Source organism: Stigmatopora argus, chromosome 4 (assembly GCF_051989625.1).
Source record: "Stigmatopora argus isolate UIUO_Sarg chromosome 4, RoL_Sarg_1.0, whole genome shotgun sequence".
In the NCBI taxonomy this organism is placed as follows: Eukaryota; Metazoa; Chordata; class Actinopteri; order Syngnathiformes; family Syngnathidae; genus Stigmatopora; species Stigmatopora argus.
In genome coordinates this window covers 6,891,151-6,911,593 of record NC_135390.1, presented here as the reverse complement: position 1 = coordinate 6,911,593, position 20,443 = coordinate 6,891,151, and the positions used below count along the sequence as shown (strand labels likewise).

The window sequence follows — 20,443 nt, the reverse complement described above, 5'->3', positions numbered from 1 at the left end:
TTGTTGTTCACTTTGTATTATGCATTGACTAACGAAAGCGATGCGGCAAAAAAGACAGTGCGCTCCAATGATAAACAGCCTCTCATGTCTTGGCCACCTGGCTTTCTCGCATCTCGAAATTTTTCTCGTATCTAGAGATAATTATTTGCTCGAAATTTTCCTCGTATCTCGAGCTGCTCGTATGTAGAGGTACCACTGTATATCAATAGTGGGCAAAAAAGAAGAAATTGTGTCTTGTATACAACCCCTTTTCCTGGGGGCACAATAATAGCTGAGCAGCAGTGGAATGCCAACTATATTACAAACCAATCGATACCAAACCAAATGTAATCCAAAACAAGAAGCACTCGCGGGGGGTGCTGGAGACTATCCCAGCTGACTCCAGGCCAGAGGCGGGGGACATCCTGAATCGGTCCCCAGCTGATCGCAGGGCACAAGGAGACGGACAACCATGCACACTCATACCTAGGGGCAATTTTTAGATTGTACAATCAGCCTACCATGCATGATTTTGGAAAGTGAGAGGAAACTGGAGTACCCGGGGGAAACCCACAAAGGCCCAGGGAGAACATGCAAACTCCACACAGGTGGACGTGACCTGGATTTGAACCCAAGACCCCAGAGCTGTGAGGCCGACGTGCTAACCACTCACCCCACCGGGCTGCCCAATTAATAAAATTATGTAATGAAAAGCTTTGGCCTTGCACCTGCAATGTTAATCATTTGTTTTAGTAACCATGTTTTAGATCTTCTCTTGTCAGAGTTGATTTAAGCCATAATATACCAACTCCTCCACAAGGAAGATTCTAACTGTTCTCTTCCAGTACTAGAATGCATGAAAAATCCATTAAGCATTAGATGGGATTCACTGTGGTTTGATATTAGCAATCATTTAAGGAGCACATTTTTACACGCTGTTTTAATTGGATCTTTTAGATTTTCCTTGTCTAACGTAAGTGATATATGATAATGCCAACAAGAATTTTGATTCATGCAGCATGTGAGCTCAAAAACAATTCATATTAAAAGGATTCCAAACGCAATCTAATTAGAAATTTGGTATTTTAGTACACCTTTCACAACTCACTTACTCATGCTGATACATGCATAGAGAACATCACATCAGCGGCAAAACATTTTCATGCGTATTGAAAAAGACCTGAGTGTTATTGTTATAAAACATTTGTACTGTGCAAGAACAGTGTGGCCAAATTGAGTTTCAAGCATGTCTGGGACTTAACACTGCTGAACGATTTGGATAGCTCCTGGTACATGCCAGATGGACTGTGTATAAACCTGTCAAGAAAAAGCTACAAAAATACTCTAGAATTTTCAGACAGGACAATGATCTCTTACACACCTCTCTGTGATGATAAATAAAAACAGCAGGCAAATTCCAAATGTTTGAGTTGGCTTTCTCGATTGGAGTTTGTGCCCCATTATTCTGCCAAGACACCCCAATGGGGTTACTTTGATAAGTCAAATAGTTTTTTTTTCTTTTTCTTTCTTTTTTTCCTGCACTTTGTCAATGTATGTAGTTACAAGGCTTTTAAAATGTAAACTGGCTTCTCCTCATCTCTAGTGGATTTAATCTCTTACCCATTGACCTTTTTTAATCACTCACATTCATAAAATCACAAACACTCATGGCATAGCCCCTAAAATAAAGTATTTTGAATTAGTAATATTGAAGAAGAGGGTTCCTAAAGTTGTCACTGCACAGTCACAACACACACACACACACACACACACACTTAACCATTGAAACAATTGTGTTTTGCGTTATTATTCTACATTCCAATGTTTGAAAAAGAAACAAAATACAAATATAACTCCTAGACTTTATCTAACAGAGTCATTCAAGAACGAAGAACAGAAGAACACAAACAGAAGGGCAAAAAAAACTTGTGTGTGTGCCAGTACCCCGCAGTGCTTCCCTGATTATTTGCAGATGGACAGTGGAGGGCTTTCAGAGTGTGGAGGTTCCCCCTGGCACGCAGTACGTATGATTAAATCTGTGATTGCCATACAATTTACAAGAACCCACCCCCTCCCTTGACTTTGAATGAGCTTTCTAGTATACCAACACACAGCGGGGACCGGTCGCCCAAAAGTTGGTCCAAAAAAATACATAAATAAAAAGAAAACAGCCCTGGCCAACACCCACAGAGCGCCCAAAGGATCCGATGAGTTATGTCACAAGTCAAAAGAGGACTTGGCTGCGGCCAAATCTCCTAATCCCACTGTCTCCTCATCCATTGAGAGTATAGAGCGGTGTTTACAAAGAGACTGATCCCCTCCTCAACTACGCCTACGCTGAGCGATTGTTATGCGGGTTTCCTACCAACTGTTCAAAGTGGTTATGAGATCAATTAAAACCAGCTTAAGGGGCTTAAGTGGAGACGTGCAATTCATAAGTCAGGGCAAAGGGATTCCGTATCCATTCATTAAATAGCTCTCACCATAACAGCCCCATTTCTCCAACAAGATGTAACGTTATAGAGCAGGGGTGGTCAAGTCTGGTCCTCGAGAGCCCCTATCCAGTCTGTTTTCCACATCTCCCTCCTCTACCACACCTGAATCAAATGATCAACTCATCAGCAAGCTGTCCAGTAGCTTGATACCGATCCCGATTATTTGATTCAGGTGTGTTGGTGGAGGGAGACATGGAAAACAGACTGGATAGGGGGCTCTCGAGGACCGGACTTGGCCACCCCTGTTATAGAGCGATGCGCATCACAAGCATTTTGGGGGATTCAACTATAATCCTCAATTAAAGGGTACATTTACGTTTACTTTTATTTGTGTTAAATACCTTAAGCACAGTTGCAATAGCTTTAAAAAAATCAATCATTTTTTTAATTTTTTGTAACTCCACTCTTTTAAAAAACATGTTTGAATACTCTATATTTTCGATTCTAAATGCCACATTGCTGTTCTGCAACTTGACATTAAGTGAACTTTTTGTGACACCAGATTAAAAAAGCGATGTAATACAGATACGATGATGGATGTCCAATCGTGTGGCTCTCATCCTACTGTTGTGCATTTAAATCAGTTTGTGCGCGTTGTGTGGAGTATGCATTTAACATTAGTTGATGCGCTAGCAGCCCTTTCAGTTCAAAGAGGATTGGACGTCTCTCGCCGTCAATGGCATCAATTAGTTAACTGCGTTTGCAGCCCGATTATAGGAATGTAACTTTTACCTCTTTTGTTTCTCTTCCAGCGTTGTGGCGCCTGACAGTTGCTGTATTCCATACAGTTCAATACTATCAGGGCAAAGGAGAAGAGTCGAAACTGCATCTGGACGGCGAGGAAGTTGTCCGGATCCCGGTTTAAAAAAAAGGGGGTACCAAGCTAGTATTTGACTCTGTAAATGTTCTCCAGGAGCTCTTTTTAGTCGAGCAGCAAAGTTGTCAAACATCAGATTAGATGCGACCTAGTCTTAGGTCGCCAATTGGGATCATTTTATGGAGCGAGTATGAGCGTCCTCTTCTTCTGTGCGCTGTGGAGATAATAACAGAGAGGATTAGCGGGATTAAAGTGTCACGAAATCGACACTTAGTCCGATCAAGGACGCCCGAGATGATACAATTTGCATTAAAAGCCACTCAAAGAGTGAGCGATTTGTGTGTTATTGTGTTTGAACAATGACAAGTAGACGGACTTGGAGAAACGCCCCTTCCAGGACTTTAGCGCAATCGTGCGTAAAAGTGAACAAAACGCCCGGCGACATAAATAAAATGAAACTACCTTGCACCTGATGAAATGTTGCTCCGTTCCAGTTGCGCAATTTATGTTAGGTCCCCCTCGTGTGCAAGTGCGGCTCGGGAACACGCAGCATCACTCCGTGTGTCACCAAACTTGGCTTTCCGAGAAGAGATCCGTGGTCCGTCAGAAAAGCGTCGCGGCGTGACAGTGCACGAGAGGCAGAATTCGGTCAAATTCTTAGTTTCCGTTCCCCTGGGTTTCCTCCAAAGTTTCCCTTCGAAAAAACACGCGTGGCTGCTTGGTTTGGGCGGCGTGTCCAGTCGATGCTGAGGTTGAGCGGGGACTGACTCCAGATTGGTCCTGATGCTTTCTGCCTCCGTCCTCATATAGAGCCGTGCGGATGTCACGCGTGGAGACTTTTGCTCTTTCTGCTTATTTATGATGTTGAAGATGACATGTCGCGTAATCGCTCCCCTCCGTCCACCCACCCTTCTTGTTTAGCGCGCTCACACACACGAGTGGGTGCGAAATTGCCTCTGGGTGCTGGTGGGCGTTAACTAGCCTTTTTAGCCTGTTGATGTCAAACAGTTTAGATCAGTGGTCCCAACCACCGGTCCGTGGACCGGTACTGGTCCGCGAGATACCTAATGCCGGTCCGTCAGAGTAAAAAATATTAACATTTTCAATCTCGCCCTCCTACTTGAAATGAGAAAAGTTGTTATAATAACAATAAATAATTGCTATTATGCTTGGGACTTGTTTTTTTTGCCGTCGTTCGTGCACCGATCCCTCACCCACACAATTTTGTCTTAAGTTGTCACCCTCCCCAATAGCTGGTCCGCGAGAAAATAGAAAGAGCTTTACCGGTCCGCGGTGAGAAAAAGGTTGGGTTAAGAAGCAAAAAAAAAGACGTTTTGGGGGCTGTCTAGATTTTGGCCTAGTAACTGCGGGAGTAATTTACATTCTTCCTGTAAAATCACCCATATCCCAAAGAAATTCCCACTTCCCCATGCTAACTTGTAGCCAATCCTTTCCACTGAACTCTGACATTTAAACGGATCAAAAAATGAAATAATGACGTGCGTTTCAGAATAAGCGTTGCTCCATTGACGATAGCCCAGTTCAATAATTAGAAGTTGGATTTAAGAGGGAAAAAAGGGATGTGCCTAATGTGCGTAATAAGATGAGCCTGCCAGTCTCGCCACGTTGTTTTATTGCGGGCCAAGAACTAAATCCGCCACCCGTCCCCGAAATGAATGTTAATCGTCAGAGAGGCTCAAGTAGTTGCGGCTCGTGTATAAATCATTCAGTAATTTAAGGGTTTTCTCCGGTTCAAGCATTTAAGGCTTGACCCGCGTGACCTCATAAATTGATACAAGTTCGGCCGGTCAGCGTCTCCTTGAGTCAAACCCAAGCGAGATTCCCAGTGACATTCAAACTCTGGCACCTTGTCAAATTTGAGGCACTTTCAAGGAATAATTGGGGTTCCTGTAAAGAAAGGTCATCCCTGAACCACACGCGTATCTTCAAAATAAAAGTCACTTGATGGCACGTGGAACTGTGTAAACAAATAAGTTAGAAATAGAAAAGGATAAATAAGTGATTGCATTTTTCAGGAAAGATGCAAAGGTACCCGTGCAGGTAAAGAATGCTTTACCCAATGCAGCCACTAGGTGTGGCACTTAATCTTTCATGTATGAAAAGGAATGAAACGCGTTTTTACTGCCTTTTAAATCACCACGCAATCCGTTTCATAGTGTTTCGTGTCAAAACAATAATCATAATACAACTTCCTTAACGAGAAAAAAGAAATGGAATTCGACCACATACAATTTGATTTTTACTTAAAACAAAGACAATACCAGTGAATTGAAAATGTGTTTCTCAGGCAATAAAATAAGTTTCTATTTAATCACTGGGACTGATGGAAATAACATGAAACCCTCCAACAATACATTTAAAATATAAGACCATAAAGCTTTTCTTGCCAAAACCTATAGTGACCCTTGTCCTATCTTTATTTATCCAAAGAGCAGTGACGGACATTGTGGTCAGGAGGCCTCTTAGCTCCAGGCACTGCAATTAGTTTGGGTTCCTCACTAAAATAACATCTGAGAGTGCTTTGTTAAGGTGAATGTGATAATTTATGCCTTGGGCACTTTTTATTTTCATGATGTGTCAGTGAGACGGGGGACGGCAAACCAATCACTTTATTCTCCTCTTCCCTTCTTTGCTCTACAACCCCCACCCTCCTGTTGCAGTGTACAGATAAATTCAGATGACGTCACCATTTGGAAGCTCTGCCTCCAGGCCCTCAGTGCCTTATCAGCAATGCAGTAAACTGTTGTATACTTTCATCTGATTTTTTTTTTTTTGGGGGGGGGGGGGGGGGGGGGGGGGGTGTTGACACTAAATCTATCCGTCAAAATGTTACCTATAACGTTCCCACTAAACTGCGCAACTGGGCAATTGCACACTGGTCACACGCACAAGTAAAATCTGTCCAGCACATTCAATGCACTGCAAATAAATTAGATAACTTTTTTTCCTGTATGATTTTGGTGTGTAATTCAGTGAGTGACAGGTGTCCAGCCAATTATAGGATACAATGCAAATCATGGTATTGACATTATAGTGCAGTGGAGTTAAGTGACACAAATGCTAACCCTGTTAAAGTGAATGTGATAAGTTGACTCTCCAAAGTAAAAATGAACTGCGCTTCTTTTAAGTTGCAATGGCTGTCGGAGTATGTGCAAATAGAAGAACACGTGGTGGAAATGAGTGAACTGAGTCTATGCTGATCATATTCCAGCAGTGTTTGGATTTTGAATCGGCATTGAAAGTGCCTCCAAAGCATCCTGCGTCATCAAAGGCATCCAATCAGCCAAAGAAAAAAACAAAACATGATGTCAGTTTTATCACAATAAAAATAAAACTAACACATCTTTTTTGTTTCAAATTTGAAACTTCAAACGTCTGTGAATAAGTAAATAAATTGCTTTCCTCCTTATTCAAATATGAAAGTAACTATGTTACCTTACTTTATAAGAAAAGATAATTTAAAAAGTATTTTTGTTGTTCTGTTGTGCAATATAGTTAAGACAACTCCCTCCTTACACTATGAAAAGTAAAGAATAAAACCTGCAAGTGTCTTTATTTTTATAAATTTACCTTCGAACCAAAAGTTTCTGTGCAATATGAAATAAATAAAATAATCAACTGAAGACATCATCACCATTGGCAAGCAGACTATTTTCAGCCTCACAAAAAGAAACAAAAAAAATCAGATGAAAGTATACAACAGTTTACTGCATTGCTGATAAGGCACTGAGGGCCTGGAGGCAGAGCTTCCAAATGGTGACATCATCTGAATTTATCTGTAAATTGACCTCACATATGGCCACAAGTGTAATTTACATTTAATTTTCATATCATCTTAAAGGAAAGGATTATTAAAGAAAGGAAGAAGGGGAAAGAATTGACTGTTTTTTTTTTAATTGCGATAACGATGGAGGGTTTGAGTAGCAGAAAACTGAATTATGAAAAGGTCAGATGTGGGGAAAAGCAGGGTTGGCAGGGCCACATTAAAAAGATTGCGTCCGTCTGGCTAATGGTTCTTTATGGCTCCCTCATGTCCTCAAATGCTAAATGAATGGCAGAGATTGTGACCGCTGGTAACTGTGTACCACCTCTGTGTGCCCCTTCAACCAAAGTACAACTCAAGGGGACTGCCACCGACAGTAAGTGTACCACTTCAATGCCATAAAACCAATAGACTAAACAGCCATTTATCATTGCTGCACACACTAACACGCTCAAACCCCCACAAAGTGAATTAGGCAGAGAACTTTTAGCTGGTTTACTCAATGACTCGATATTCACATTAAAACCTCATCAGCTATTAGTAATGCGATAAAGTCTGACCGCTCAAACCTCAATTGCAATGAAATGTCCAGAAATAAGACATTCATCTGTGAACTTGACTTGGCATTAATCGTGCCCGAACGTTTGGTCTCCGGACGTTTGGTCGCCGGTCGTTTGGTCGCCCGGACCCAAATGTCCGGCGACCAAACGTCCGGCGACCAAACGTCCGAGTACCAAACAAGGTAAAACAACACGGTCTACGCATCAATCAAAGCCAACAATGGCCCTGAGCAGTTGCACTGAGCGGACGTGTGAGTGTATAAGAGTGTGTATGTACATGAGTTGTCCCCTTAGGAAGGGACGTCAGTTAGGGTCTTAACAAGTTCTCCAACAAAACACAACAAAAGTACGGGAAATTTTGAGCATTTCTTTAGCCTAATAATTGATAGGGCATTAAGTATGACAAAATAATAATTCGCAGTGCGTATTTAGGGAATTTGAGCAACAATTTTAAATGGTAATTATCAATAACCTTCCGGGCGACCAAACGTCCGGCGACCAAACGTCCGGCGACCAAACGTCAAGCGAACAAACGTCCGGCGACTAAACGTCCGGCGACCAAACGTCCGGCGAACAAACGTCCGGCGACCAAACGTCCGGCGACCAAACGTCCGGCGACCAAACGTCCGAGTACCGACATTAATTACCTGCCTTTGTCGGTTTAATCAAATCATTGATTTGAGACAAGTGCAAGGGTGTGCAAATGTAGCATAACTATTAAGAAACATCTAAAGTGTCATTGTACAACTAAAGGTTTTTTGACCTGCCCAACTTTGTGACTCGTAGAAAACAAATTATCAAATTAGACACGTGGCGATAAGACCCGTGTTTTTGTTGTTGATCCTAGGAAATGTGAATAAGTAACAAATGTGCAAGCAGTTAAGCCCTGACATTTTCCTTATGTGTGTTCTGTTGGTGAGCTCTGGGTGGCTGTGAGTTGACAGGGACCTTGAGCAGCTGGCCCAGATGGTAGGCAGTAAATGTTTTCTGTACAGTGTGTAAGTGATTGGCTGTCTTAAGGACACGAGGATATAATGATGTACTGTATGTTTTGTGTAGGCGCTATTATCTAATTACAAAATCTCTACAATGAAGGTATACTTACAGTATTACTGTTTCTTTTTTTTATATGAAGTACAGAGTTTTTAGAACTGTGATTGTGACTGGAACACTAGAGAGGGAGTTAATTGAGCACATCAGATGCTGAAGAGTTAAAACTTGAACATTTAAGAGGCCTGCTGAGACTACAAGACCTTGATGGTGTCTGCTAAAGCAACAACCCATCAATCTACTGTGACAGACATGCCTGTATTCAAAGTGTTTTAGTTGTATGAAGTAACAAGTCACATCTCAAGTCCACAGTGGATGTATGATTATCATATTCTGGATAGTTCCAGTACTTTGAACAGCCTATCACCAGAAATCAGAAGGTCAACACCAAAAACACACTAAAATGGTATGACTGGACTGTGAGCCACACATCACTCAGTGTTAAGTGCAGGGGATTCTGGGCATTGAGTAATCTTTACCAAAAGTCAGTGAAGGGTCTACCTTATTTAGGTTTCTGAGCTGAGTCATTGTGCTCAGGTCTCATTTTACTGTTGTTTGGATTCTACCTTGTCATTAGGCCTGTAAAGTGCGACATAGGGATGAAAGAGTGTTAGCTCTGTAAAGTTTGTTCTTACTATCTTTTTTCATGTAAAGAGAGCTATTGTTGATCGTTCTTCAGCATTCTTCAACCTTCTTGTCTTTAAATTGGCCTTCAGCATGGAATTGCAGTGAATTATTTTGTGTTTTTCGTATGTGCACCGTATTTGAAATGGGTACTGTATGTCTTGGTCTTTTTTGTATCGCAAACAATTATTCAATTTACAGCGCTGTTTTTTTATATTACCTCAGTTTATGCGTTCATACAAAGTAATAAGGGTTTCATATAATATATGGAATCGAAAATCCCCATACCACTGATCCTATAATGCTTCATTGAACATCTGGTGAAAGTACTTTATGATAAATCAGGTCAGTTTGTAATTCTAACAAGCCAGAACAGTGGAACACGCGATCACATAGTAGACCTTCTACAACTAATCTAATTCTCATTGACATTCATGGTTGCACACGTATGTTTTATTATGCTAATACTTTGAATTGAATATATTTTTCCAACGCCAGTACATTTTTTTCAAGATGTCAAAACATTGTGTCACAATAGATAGACAAATAAATATTGAATTGAAAATTTCAACAGGACATGTACTGCATGTAACGCTGTTAGATATTTAGTAATAGGTTTTTAAAATGTTCTAGTACCATAAGTGGATTTTTTTACTTTCACATTAACTAGGCTTTGGATTTTACATTAATAGAAATTGTACTGTTTACTTCCATTGCAGTAGGCTTGGTTTACGATAAGTTAGTATAACAAGTAGTAGCATGGTGAATGGGTGGTTACCATGTCCGCCTCACAGGTCTGCGATTGATGTTTCAATCCTTAACGGGGTACCACTCTCCTATGTGGAGTTTGCGTGTTGTTTTTGTGTGGGTTTCTCCGGGTAGTGCAGTTTCCTCCCACATCCCAAAAACATGCATGGTAGGCGAATGAACTAATGAATATTCTAATTAAGTTATTTTGTCTGTTTTAAAACTTCTCAATGGATAAATTTGGAGCATATTTTTGGCTATGGCAAGAAGGTAGGAGAAACCAAGCCAAGCCGGTTGACAACCACACACCGGGAAGTGCCATGAATGAATGTGATGGATTGACTACCATATATTTTAGCCTGCTGTGAGAACCATAGAAAAAAAGCAAAACGAAACGCAGTACAATCAACATAGTACAACTGAATGTGACCGAGCTCACCAGTACAGTGCCAGAGAAATGCATATGCTTCCCACTTGGGATCGCTTTGTCATGACATATTATGTATGCACTGACACTTATTGTTGTGTTTGACCACAGCTGTTGACACATGTGGTAATTGTTGTGTGTTTCTGTCTAAACTTTTACATGAACGGATTCCTTTTCCAATCTCTTTTGAGTGCTCCACTTTTTTTCTTTCTGTCTGTCTTTCTTGTTTGCTGCCTATTTATCGGTTGGTTGCTATGAAATAATAAAACAACAAAAAAATGACGATGCATTCGGAACGACTTCTTGTGTTGTTACACCACATGGGTCCCTATGCATAGTACGTTTTGCCCATATAGGGAGCAAAAGCTCGGCATGCGCAGACTTTATTGTCAAGGGTGACAAAAAACGTAATTGCCAATGTTGTTAATTTAGCATTAGAAACCTAAATCCAAACTAAAAGGTCACAGTAAGACTGATTAATTTATTGCACATTAGCTGGCTCACAGATGGTTATGTCACATAATCAAAATGTGGAAACAGAGCTATGAAAACACAATAGCTACAATGGATCATTGTTACAGACTTGAAAAAATAATAGAAAATATGCCAAATGACTCCGATTTGGGTACTGGTGGGTAGCACATGTTTGACTATGACAGAAAGATTTTATCACCACCAAGAAATCGTAAATGTTTAGTGAAATATCAAGCTTAAACTTTTTTCAAATACAGACCTGTTCAAAATCTTAAGACTATGTAGTTGAAAAAGAAATAGAATTCACCTTTTGCACATTTGGATTGTGTAAAAGTTTAGTTTAGAGTTACAGTTCCTCAGTAGTCTGGAGCTGAAGAATCAACAGTAGCAGAGTAGAACCCCTCGACTCCGTTTCCGGCAAGGTAAGCGCCGACACCTCTTCTATCTCATCCAATGATGGAATGGTTGGTCTGAAGCGTAGCTTCTTCTCCCGGCACTTTTGTCCAGCTCCGAATTTCCAGCGGCGTTGAGGTTTTGCTCCTTCTGCTGCGTATTGTAACAGCTAGTCCCATGTGTATGACAGCGTAGGCATGGCTGAATGTTCCAAAAAAGAAGTAGCAGAAATAAGCCAGGCTAACAGAACAAAGAAAGTTGTAAAAATATTAAAGTAAAAAATATAAAGTACAAAGTAAAGTAAAAAGGAATGTACTATTAAGAAATATTAAAATGTAATTTAAAAAAAGATAGAAAGGCTGTAAAACACGAAGAAGAAAAAAATAAGAGTGGACAGAGCTACTGCCACTGGCTGCCGCGTGACGGCGCCATCTTGGAAAAAATATGAATGAAGTTCATTTATTCATTGTATTATTAATAAATATTGTACTTCTAAACTGTATTGTTTCTGGAAACTGGTTTCAGTTACTTTAACATGTTTTCACACATACAAGGTCAAAACTTTTAAAATGACCCATCACAACCAATTAAGTTTAATGACAACTCTTTGATGATTCTAATGTATTCTACCATCAACTAATATCACTCATTACATTTAAATATTTTGTGCTGGCTCCGATTCGAGTAATTGCTGAGCATTGGTATTGAGTGTTTTACAATTTAGTAAAGTGGGGACATATGTCAGTCAAGTCCAGGTCAAATACCATGATCAAAACAAACATGATCTATTTCCCTGACTGGGGAGTCCAAGCTCACCCCTAACCTCTGTAAATTTGAGCTCTAAAGCATAGGATTCGAGCACAGAATGGCCAAAAGTGCCCTAGGCTTTAACCTGTACAAAAACATATTACTGTAATCTAATTCACAAGAAGTCTGGTAATGTTTTTCTCCTTGGAAAAACTTTGTGTATTTAGAGTAGGGTTGCCTTATCTCATTGTCTCAAACAAAGCTGTAGCAACATTCCCTGTTACCCATAAAGGGGAAAAACTAAAAGCTGACAAAAAGCCACTTGTTGGAATGCACAAGAATCTATAGTATTACAGAAATCTCAGTGTCAAGCAGCCTCCTGGTTTAAGTTTATAAACTAATATCCCCTTCTTAAAGGAGAAGAGATATTTTTTAGTGTTTGACCCTCAAACACTGTCAAGCTTTTGACTTCAGGCAAGGGAACTCCAGTGAGACTCAATGCCTACCCCACACATAGAAAAAAGGAATCTAATTCTGTTAAAAGAGAGAAGTACTTGGAGCGTCCATATTTGAAAATAAGCCCCCACAGCAAGCCTGGCTTGAAATTAATGCACTGATAAACACTAACACATGATATGGTTCAGAGTATTTCAAGCCATTTGGAGCAACCCCACTTTTAGCTTGGATTACAATTGATTCTTCAGGGAATCTGAAATGATCGTGTGGTCTTTTTTTTAATGACTCAGATGATATCTTTTGAGTTACATCCAAATGCACAAGACGATCATTCAAACTGCTTGTGATTGTTTTGTTTAAAAGCAAAGTGTCAAAAAAAACAGCAAGTGGGGTTTGAGGTCACAGTAAGTTCTTGTCGATTTTATGGTAGGCGTCAAGTAATGTTAGAAATCAAGCATGGATACGAAGTCCAATGTGAAACACGTGGTTGTAAATGAAAAGTCTAGACAAAGAGTATGTATTTATGGATGTTGTATTGTAACAGACCAAAGAACCTTACATGAACTTTGTCTACATACAATATCTCAAGCTGGCTAGAAATCTGTGAAAACTTTGAAAAAGTCATCAAAGTCATTAATACTTGCTTGAGTGCAATGGGTTTTGGATGTTGGATGTTCTGAAATACATCTGTGTGTATGTCAATCCATCTGTCCATCAATGTAGCACTTTTTAAACAACATGCAGTAATCCCCAATACCTCAGATATTTATTTGTTTTTTTCTGAACCGCTTTATCCTCATTAGGGTCGCGGGGGTTGCTAGAGCCTATCCCAGCTGACGTTGGGCTAGAGGCAGGGGATACCCTGAATCGGTGGCCAGCCGATCGCAGGACACAAGGAGACAGACAACCACACACACACACTCATACCTAGGAGCAATTTAAAGTGTCCAATCAGCCTACCATCCATTTTTTTGGAATGTGGTAGGAAACGGGAGAACCCGGAGAAAACCCACAGAGGCCCGGGGAGAACATGCAAACTCCACACAGGTGGACCGACCTAGATTTGAACCCAGGACCCCAGTGCTGTGAAGCCGATGTGCTAACCACTCACATTGCCTGGCCGCCTATCCATTTGTTTTGCAATAAAAAAAATAAAAACATTAAAAAAGATAGAAAGAAAGAATCGGCAATGGAAACATTAAAAATGTAGATTCACTTTCCCTTAAAGTGTTTACCACTAACATTTGAGGCCTTGAACATTGAAATGGTTCAAATTTCATACGAGAGCCAGAAATGACTAGAACTCCTAATCAATTCCTTACAATCTGCAGCTGATTTAAAATATCCCTGATCATGTTCCATACTTTAACCTTCACTGAAACAGTGAATGCATCATGTGCATGATAAGAGTGAATAATTCACCAGCCTTTTGCAAGGCTGTATTGACAATAATAATATATCTTCATATAGTGCTCTCACATATAATTTATAACAATTAAACTCACACAATTTTATGGAAAAAAAGACATACAGTAGGAAATCAAGGCCATGGCAGTCGTCATCATCAATCTTAGATAAATACCCTTTGTTTAAAATGTTAACTGTTCTCGTGACAGACAAAATAATAATTATTACGACGGAATTGTAACTTCGAGTTCACAAAACATTCGTTCACAGCAATATATCAACCACTGCCTTTAATAAAAAAAAAGTGTTTACCCAGCATATATTGGCTTAAATTATTTTTCTTATTAAATTACTTGCTCACATCAATATGTGGCCTATTTTCCTACAGACACTTACTGTGTCAAAAACAAACACTGTGGTTGTAATTACTCTGTGATGACATCGAGGCATTGATTTTCAAACAAGGTTATCCGAGCTGATCCCTAACACAGTACCAGCCCCATAGATTTCCTGGACAAGTCTTATATAGATATAATAACTCAAGATTTTCTGTTTACTATTGTCTGTAAAAATATGGCATCTTTGCGCCTTGCGGCTCCAGACATCTTCGAATAATAATTGAAGAAATTCATTTCATTTTTTTTAAAGCCACACATACAGGGCACTCAATCGCATGTTCGTCCTAACGGCTTAGTTTGGTATCATTAGAATAACAGTGAAAGCTAAGCTAATGTCATAATTGTGAAAAATGCCCTCACCGGAGGACAAGAAGGAAGGCATTGCTCTTTCACTTGTTTTATTCAACGTGTGGCAATCCAGTAAAGACAAAAATGTTACGTTGTCGTAGGTCACATTTCAGTTGCCAGCTCGTCTTCCTCTAGACTTTCCTAAAAAATAGCGTGCTTTCTAAGCATGGAAACATTTTCACGGGTCTCAATCTGGCCTCCACTACCTTTTTCCAAAGTTTGCACAGTATAGTTCATCAATTTAATTCTTGAGTTGCTACAAATTGGCACACTATTTTATAAGGGGGATACAACCACACTTTTCAGTGCCCTCAGGCATTTTAACAATCCATGAAATCTTTTTGAGTAATCTAGTTAAAAAAAAAGACAAAAACAGCATTATACATCTACTGTAACAAACAATAACCTTTTAACTCTTCATCCTCAATTCATCCTTTCCTAACTATCCTATCTCAAGCTCCAGTGTCCTCCTTCATAATCCTGGACAGCTGACATTTTGTCCACATTACATCCTGCAAGTCAGGTCTAATTTGTGCGCATATAAGCCATATCCTTGATTTAGTCATCATCTTTTTTGGCGACAAATACGGCGTATATTAAGCGAGAAAATGTGTAACTCCTCCCACTAGTCTGACTTTAATGTAAGTTTTCATTTAGCATTTGGATAAAAATGGAATTTAATGTGCAGTGGTTATACTAAAAGACAATTAAAGATAACAAAGATGCATAACCAGTTTAGAGAATGGAAGCAGACTGCTGCTTCATTCATCTCTAATGCTATAACCAGGGTTTTGCTGTAGATTTCCTTGATGTGTAAGTAATAGCAATAAAGCTGGGGCCTATACTTGAATTAAAGTCAAACATGTCAACTTGTTAACTTGTTTGCCTACTTCTAGGTTCCTAGCAGTAAAAGGAAACCAGGAAAGATATAACTCAGGGAGCCAGGACATGCCCAGTGGCTGAAACATAATCCTTTTGGGACAGATTTTCACTCACAGGTCAAGTGGATAAGGTCTGAACACAACAGACAAGTTGTTGTTGTTTCTAGGTTCTCAACTAACTCTTACTCTCAAGACTACGCTCTGAATAACATAAAATCAGACTCAGATGCCAAAGATTTCCCTTGCCATTCAAATTAATATTCACTAGATGGGAAAATAAATCTTTCATTTCATTATCTGCACATTTCCAGTTAGTAAGTATTCAGTTTTCCAGGAAATAGCACTGACAAATACTTTGTGGGAGGAAAAAAATAGACATCTATAGCACTTTTGGGACAAATTGTGGGTCTGATTAAAAAATAATAATAGTAGTAATAATAATAATGGTAGAAACAATTGAAAATATTCTATCACTTGTGTTACAAATAGTAAAGTTGATTGGATGTTAAAGATAAATTATCTCCATTATTAATCACACCCCATGCCATGTCCTGTTGGTTTAGTAAGTACTCCCAGGTACTCTATATTCTACTGCTGTGTTGCTGGCAGTTAAAAATGTTCATGACAGGTTCTAGACTAGGCTATGGCCCACCTTTTTTGAACAGTTTTATCCATACAAGTTTCAAATGTAAATGTCTCATTACAACCTGAGTCATAGTATGTTCTCTTTGTTAGGCACTAATTGTGATTTGATGATTAACAGATCAATGTGACACACCCAGGATAAATATCAGCAGAAGAAGAGATTTTGCTGTTGATTAAGGATAGCGTCAGCTAAGAATGAATCACTTTACCAGAATGCTCATCTTATCTTTAGTCATGAGCTTTGAGATGATGCCAAAAGAATTCTGTGAACACAAGTGATGTGGAAAATCTTCTGTGGCCTGGCACCTTTTAGAAATGGGGTGAGGAGCACATTTATTTGAGAGTGACTCCAGCCAGAAGGTTCCAAACATATTTGATTTACTTCTGTATGCCTCCCTGGGGAAGGTATTGCTGATCAAATGTAGGCCATGTGGCGAAACTATGCCATTATGGAGAATCTTTGAAAAACTGGAGCCATTGATAGGGCTACAGGAAAGTCTGTTCCTGTGGTTGTACAACCCAGAGGCTGTTCAACACAGCGGAGGAAAATACATGGCAAGATGCCTATTAAAACCTTACCTGGCATCTATTAAAAATATTTGTATATATACTTTTTTACAAGGAACTGGTGGTAACTGCATTGAGCTATAATTATGATTTTAACTCCTCGATTACCCTCATTGTAAGCAAAAACATATTATTTTCAACAAAAAGGTAAACATTTTTTTTAAGTATAACGTTTTCAGAGGTTTGGAGTGATAATTGCCATTCATTACCTTGGAGAAATGTTAACTTTTTGGTTGTAATCTGAATGTAATTAGTCTGAAATTTGATCCTTAGCTACCAAATTGTTAGATAGTGAGAATAGCCATTCTAGATTCACTAGATGTACTGTTTCTTATTTCTCCGCAGACAAAACAAACAAAATGACTCAGGTAATGAAACACAGGTTGAGAAAGCCTCTGAAGTTCAGCATGGCAATCACCACAGTCAACATTGGACTACACTCAAGGATCCCAGGGGTACCTTCCATGATAGCAGCAAATTCCAGGCACAGTGACATGAGTCAAGTAGGAAGTGTCGACTGAGGGACCAAAGATCCATAGATGCTAAACACACACCCCCATATACCAACAGACAGCCACAGAAGTTGACTGTGATACTCGGCAGATGTTTAAGTGGAGAAATGACAAAAAAACAGCTTTCCACTGCAACCACATGAATTAGCTAAATCATAACAGGGAAAAGAATGCAAAAGTCAAACAAATCAGTCACACCCACAGCAGATCCACTATCATCAACTGAATATTTAATATGCATGTACCTCTCAAATGTCATGTTTTGTCCTTGTTTCAAATGCTTTGGGGAGACTCCCAAATCCTGAAGAGGTTTCTACACATACACAGGGTGGCTTTCAGCAGGGGCCACGCTGAAAAAAAGTTTCAATACCTTGGCTTTTTCAACAGTTACCTTAAGTTTCCAAAGGTTTGTGAAATGGGCACATTTTCGCTGACTGACCAGCAACAATAAATTTACTGTGCTTGTGATCCCTTAGGATACTCAATCTTTATTCTTAACATTCAATCCCTCGCGTTAGGCAATGATACATATGAATAAGTAGCTCTTTTCGTTCTAAACCACAGTGTAACAAGACCCATGGCATGAACTTTCCTTCCTTCATTTAATTGACTGGGTTTCCCACGTTAAATGACTTCATGGAGCCTAACCTCTCCCATGTGGGATGTTGACACAGATAAGGGGCCTGTGAGGAAGTGAGGTATACCAGAGTAAAAAGTATTTGCGGACAAAATCATTTTACACCATCTCAACTACTACTTTTTAAAGCATTTTTTTATTGATTGTCAAGTTTAAGGAATACCAATCTCCATTACAGAAACAGATTTCAAAATGTTTCCTTATTTGTGTGTGAATGGCATCAATGCTGTGCTGTTGGTGTTAATGCAAACGATGAAGAGGAAGCAGTATATTCCACTGTGGAAGTTATTACAACCGACTTCAATTATGCCCGATCACACGCAACCAATTCAGGGTGTACTGCTGCTCATAGTTTGCTGCGATAGCCCCCTTCGCGACCCTTGTGGGAATAAGCGATATGGAAATTGAATGAATGAATGGGGGCTATAAGTTTGGGGTACTGGGATGTTTGAAAATTGTGCACACCCTCTTAAAACAGGGCATTTGGCTGTTTGGCATTTATCACTCCCATTTACAATTATGTTACGTCTAAGTAAAAATCAGCGGCCAACATCTAAAGTACCCTAAACCCCTAATAATGCACAGCAGTTCTGGTATTTGGAACTGTTCATAATTTCCTACACCCTGAACGAGGCCTCAATTTCTTGCATGAAAACAGCCCCAAATAACAAAGTTTCTTCCACCACACTGTACAGTAAGATAGCATTTTTTAGGTGGTATGCATTGTCATGGTTCGTTAATGTAAAATTTAAAGTTATTTGATTTGCCTAATGGCTGGCATATATACAACCACTACACCCACAATGATACTTTATAAACACACGGTGAGTGACCCTTGCCCTGCTGTATCCTGCTACGCCATCTACCTGCTGCGGAGCAAGGATTTTTGGTGGGTGGTTGGGGCCGCTGGGCAGGTGCGCGCCTCCCTCCGTCTGGTTGGGTGTGTCCCATCGAGCGCTACTTTTAATTCAGCTAACTAGGTTGGCACAGTACACCTTTTAAATGGACACCTATGTCTCAATCCCATTTCTTGTGAGTTGTTATGGGGTGGAGCGTCATTAGATGGGATAGGCTTCAGTGCAAAGCTGTTCTGCGCCTCTACCCTACCATTACGCCTCCAATTTTAATTTGGACTTGTGGAAAGACTGGAGTGAGGGGTTCGCTGCCCTTAGCTTTGCCTCATCTGCTCCTAATTTTACTCGCCTGATATTGAGTTGGTGGGGGTTTTGGTTGGTAGTTGAGGGTTTGATCCCAGCTGGGTCCTCACTGGGTTGAGTTTTCATCTCCCTGGGCTTGTGTTGGTTTCCTTTCCTTCCACATCCCAAAAACACGTATGGTAGGCTGGTTGAACACTCTAAATTGCCCGTTGGTATAAGTGTGAGCATGATTCCTTGTGTTCTGCGATTGGTTGGCCACCAATTCAAGGTGTCCCCCGCCTGGTGCCCATAGTTGACTGGGATAGGCTCCAGCACCCCCCATGACCCTGGTAGGGTTAAGCAGTTTGGAAAATGAATGAATACGCACCCGTTTTTGGAGTCATCGGATGAGGTTATGAAGAGTACCGCTTCTGGGGACAACTGCGTTCTGCTTGGGTACATCAATGCTCACATGGGCAATGACAGCGAGACCTGGAAGAGCGTGATTGGGAAAACGACCCCCCTTTTTGGGAGAGTCTCGTGGGAACGTGTGGAGGAGTCCCTTGTCAGAAGGAGTTTTCACTCCCATCTCTGACAAAGCTTTGCCTATGTCCAGGGAGATGTGGGGGAACATTGAATCTTGGTGGACCGTGTTCTGTGTCTCATTTGCCGAGGTGGCCGGATGAAACTGTGGTTATGAGGTGGTTTGTGCCTTTTGTGGCGACAATGCCAGAACCCGCTGTTCGACACCATCAAATAGGAATGGGGTAATACTGGTGCATGCAATCCATATGCTCCCTTTAAGACTAATGCATGGTGACGGGCCTGCCCAGAGGGAACCCAAACAAGCACAGGAGGAACACGCAAACTCCACTCATAACAGAAAAACCGAAGCTTGGGATTGAACCCTTGACCTCACAACTGTCAGCAACGTGCCAACCACTCATGTAGAAATGCTGTCTAGTGTTTTAAATGACTGATTCTATAAAGCCTAAATTCTATATTTTCTGTCGCATGTATGAGTAAAATTGTGTTTTGTTTGTAATATGTTTGAAGGGGCAAACAAACAACAGACAGACAAAAGGGACACAGAAGAAAAGGAATAAAGTGCTCATCCTAAATTTGTTTAAATTTTTAATTCATTTTTAAACCTGATAGACCACACGTGAATTGAACAGTTTACATCTTTTTTTTCCTCACAAAACAAAAATGCAACAATCCAGTTGTTTTTTTCTTTCATCAAATCGACTTTGGTATCTGAAGTATTAAACTAATGTTATTTGTACAGCCATCACCTCACTGCCAACCCCGATGTGACCCCAAGTCAACTTCCATTCTGGCAAGCCATACTTTCCTCCC

At 40.2% G+C, this 20,443-nt stretch overlaps 1 protein-coding gene across 2 annotated transcripts in view; it reads right to left on the bottom strand.

Moving 5' to 3' along the window:
* Window positions 1-4,210, bottom strand: part of rspo2 (R-spondin 2) — a 58,227-nt gene extending 54,017 nt beyond the window's left edge. Inside the window, exons 1-2 of one of the 2 annotated variants that reach the window (XM_077598801.1) lie at window positions 3,754-4,210; window positions 3,207-3,505 (exon numbers count right to left, since the gene is read on the bottom strand). In XM_077598801.1, coding sequence (XP_077454927.1) covers window positions 3,207-3,303 — 97 coding nt within the window. In that variant the 5' untranslated portion in view covers window positions 3,304-3,505; window positions 3,754-4,210. The remainder of the gene's footprint in view (window positions 1-3,206; window positions 3,506-3,753) is intronic. The other variant, XM_077598802.1, reaches the window with a different exon arrangement.
* Window positions 4,211-20,443: the final 16,233 nt, after the last annotated feature.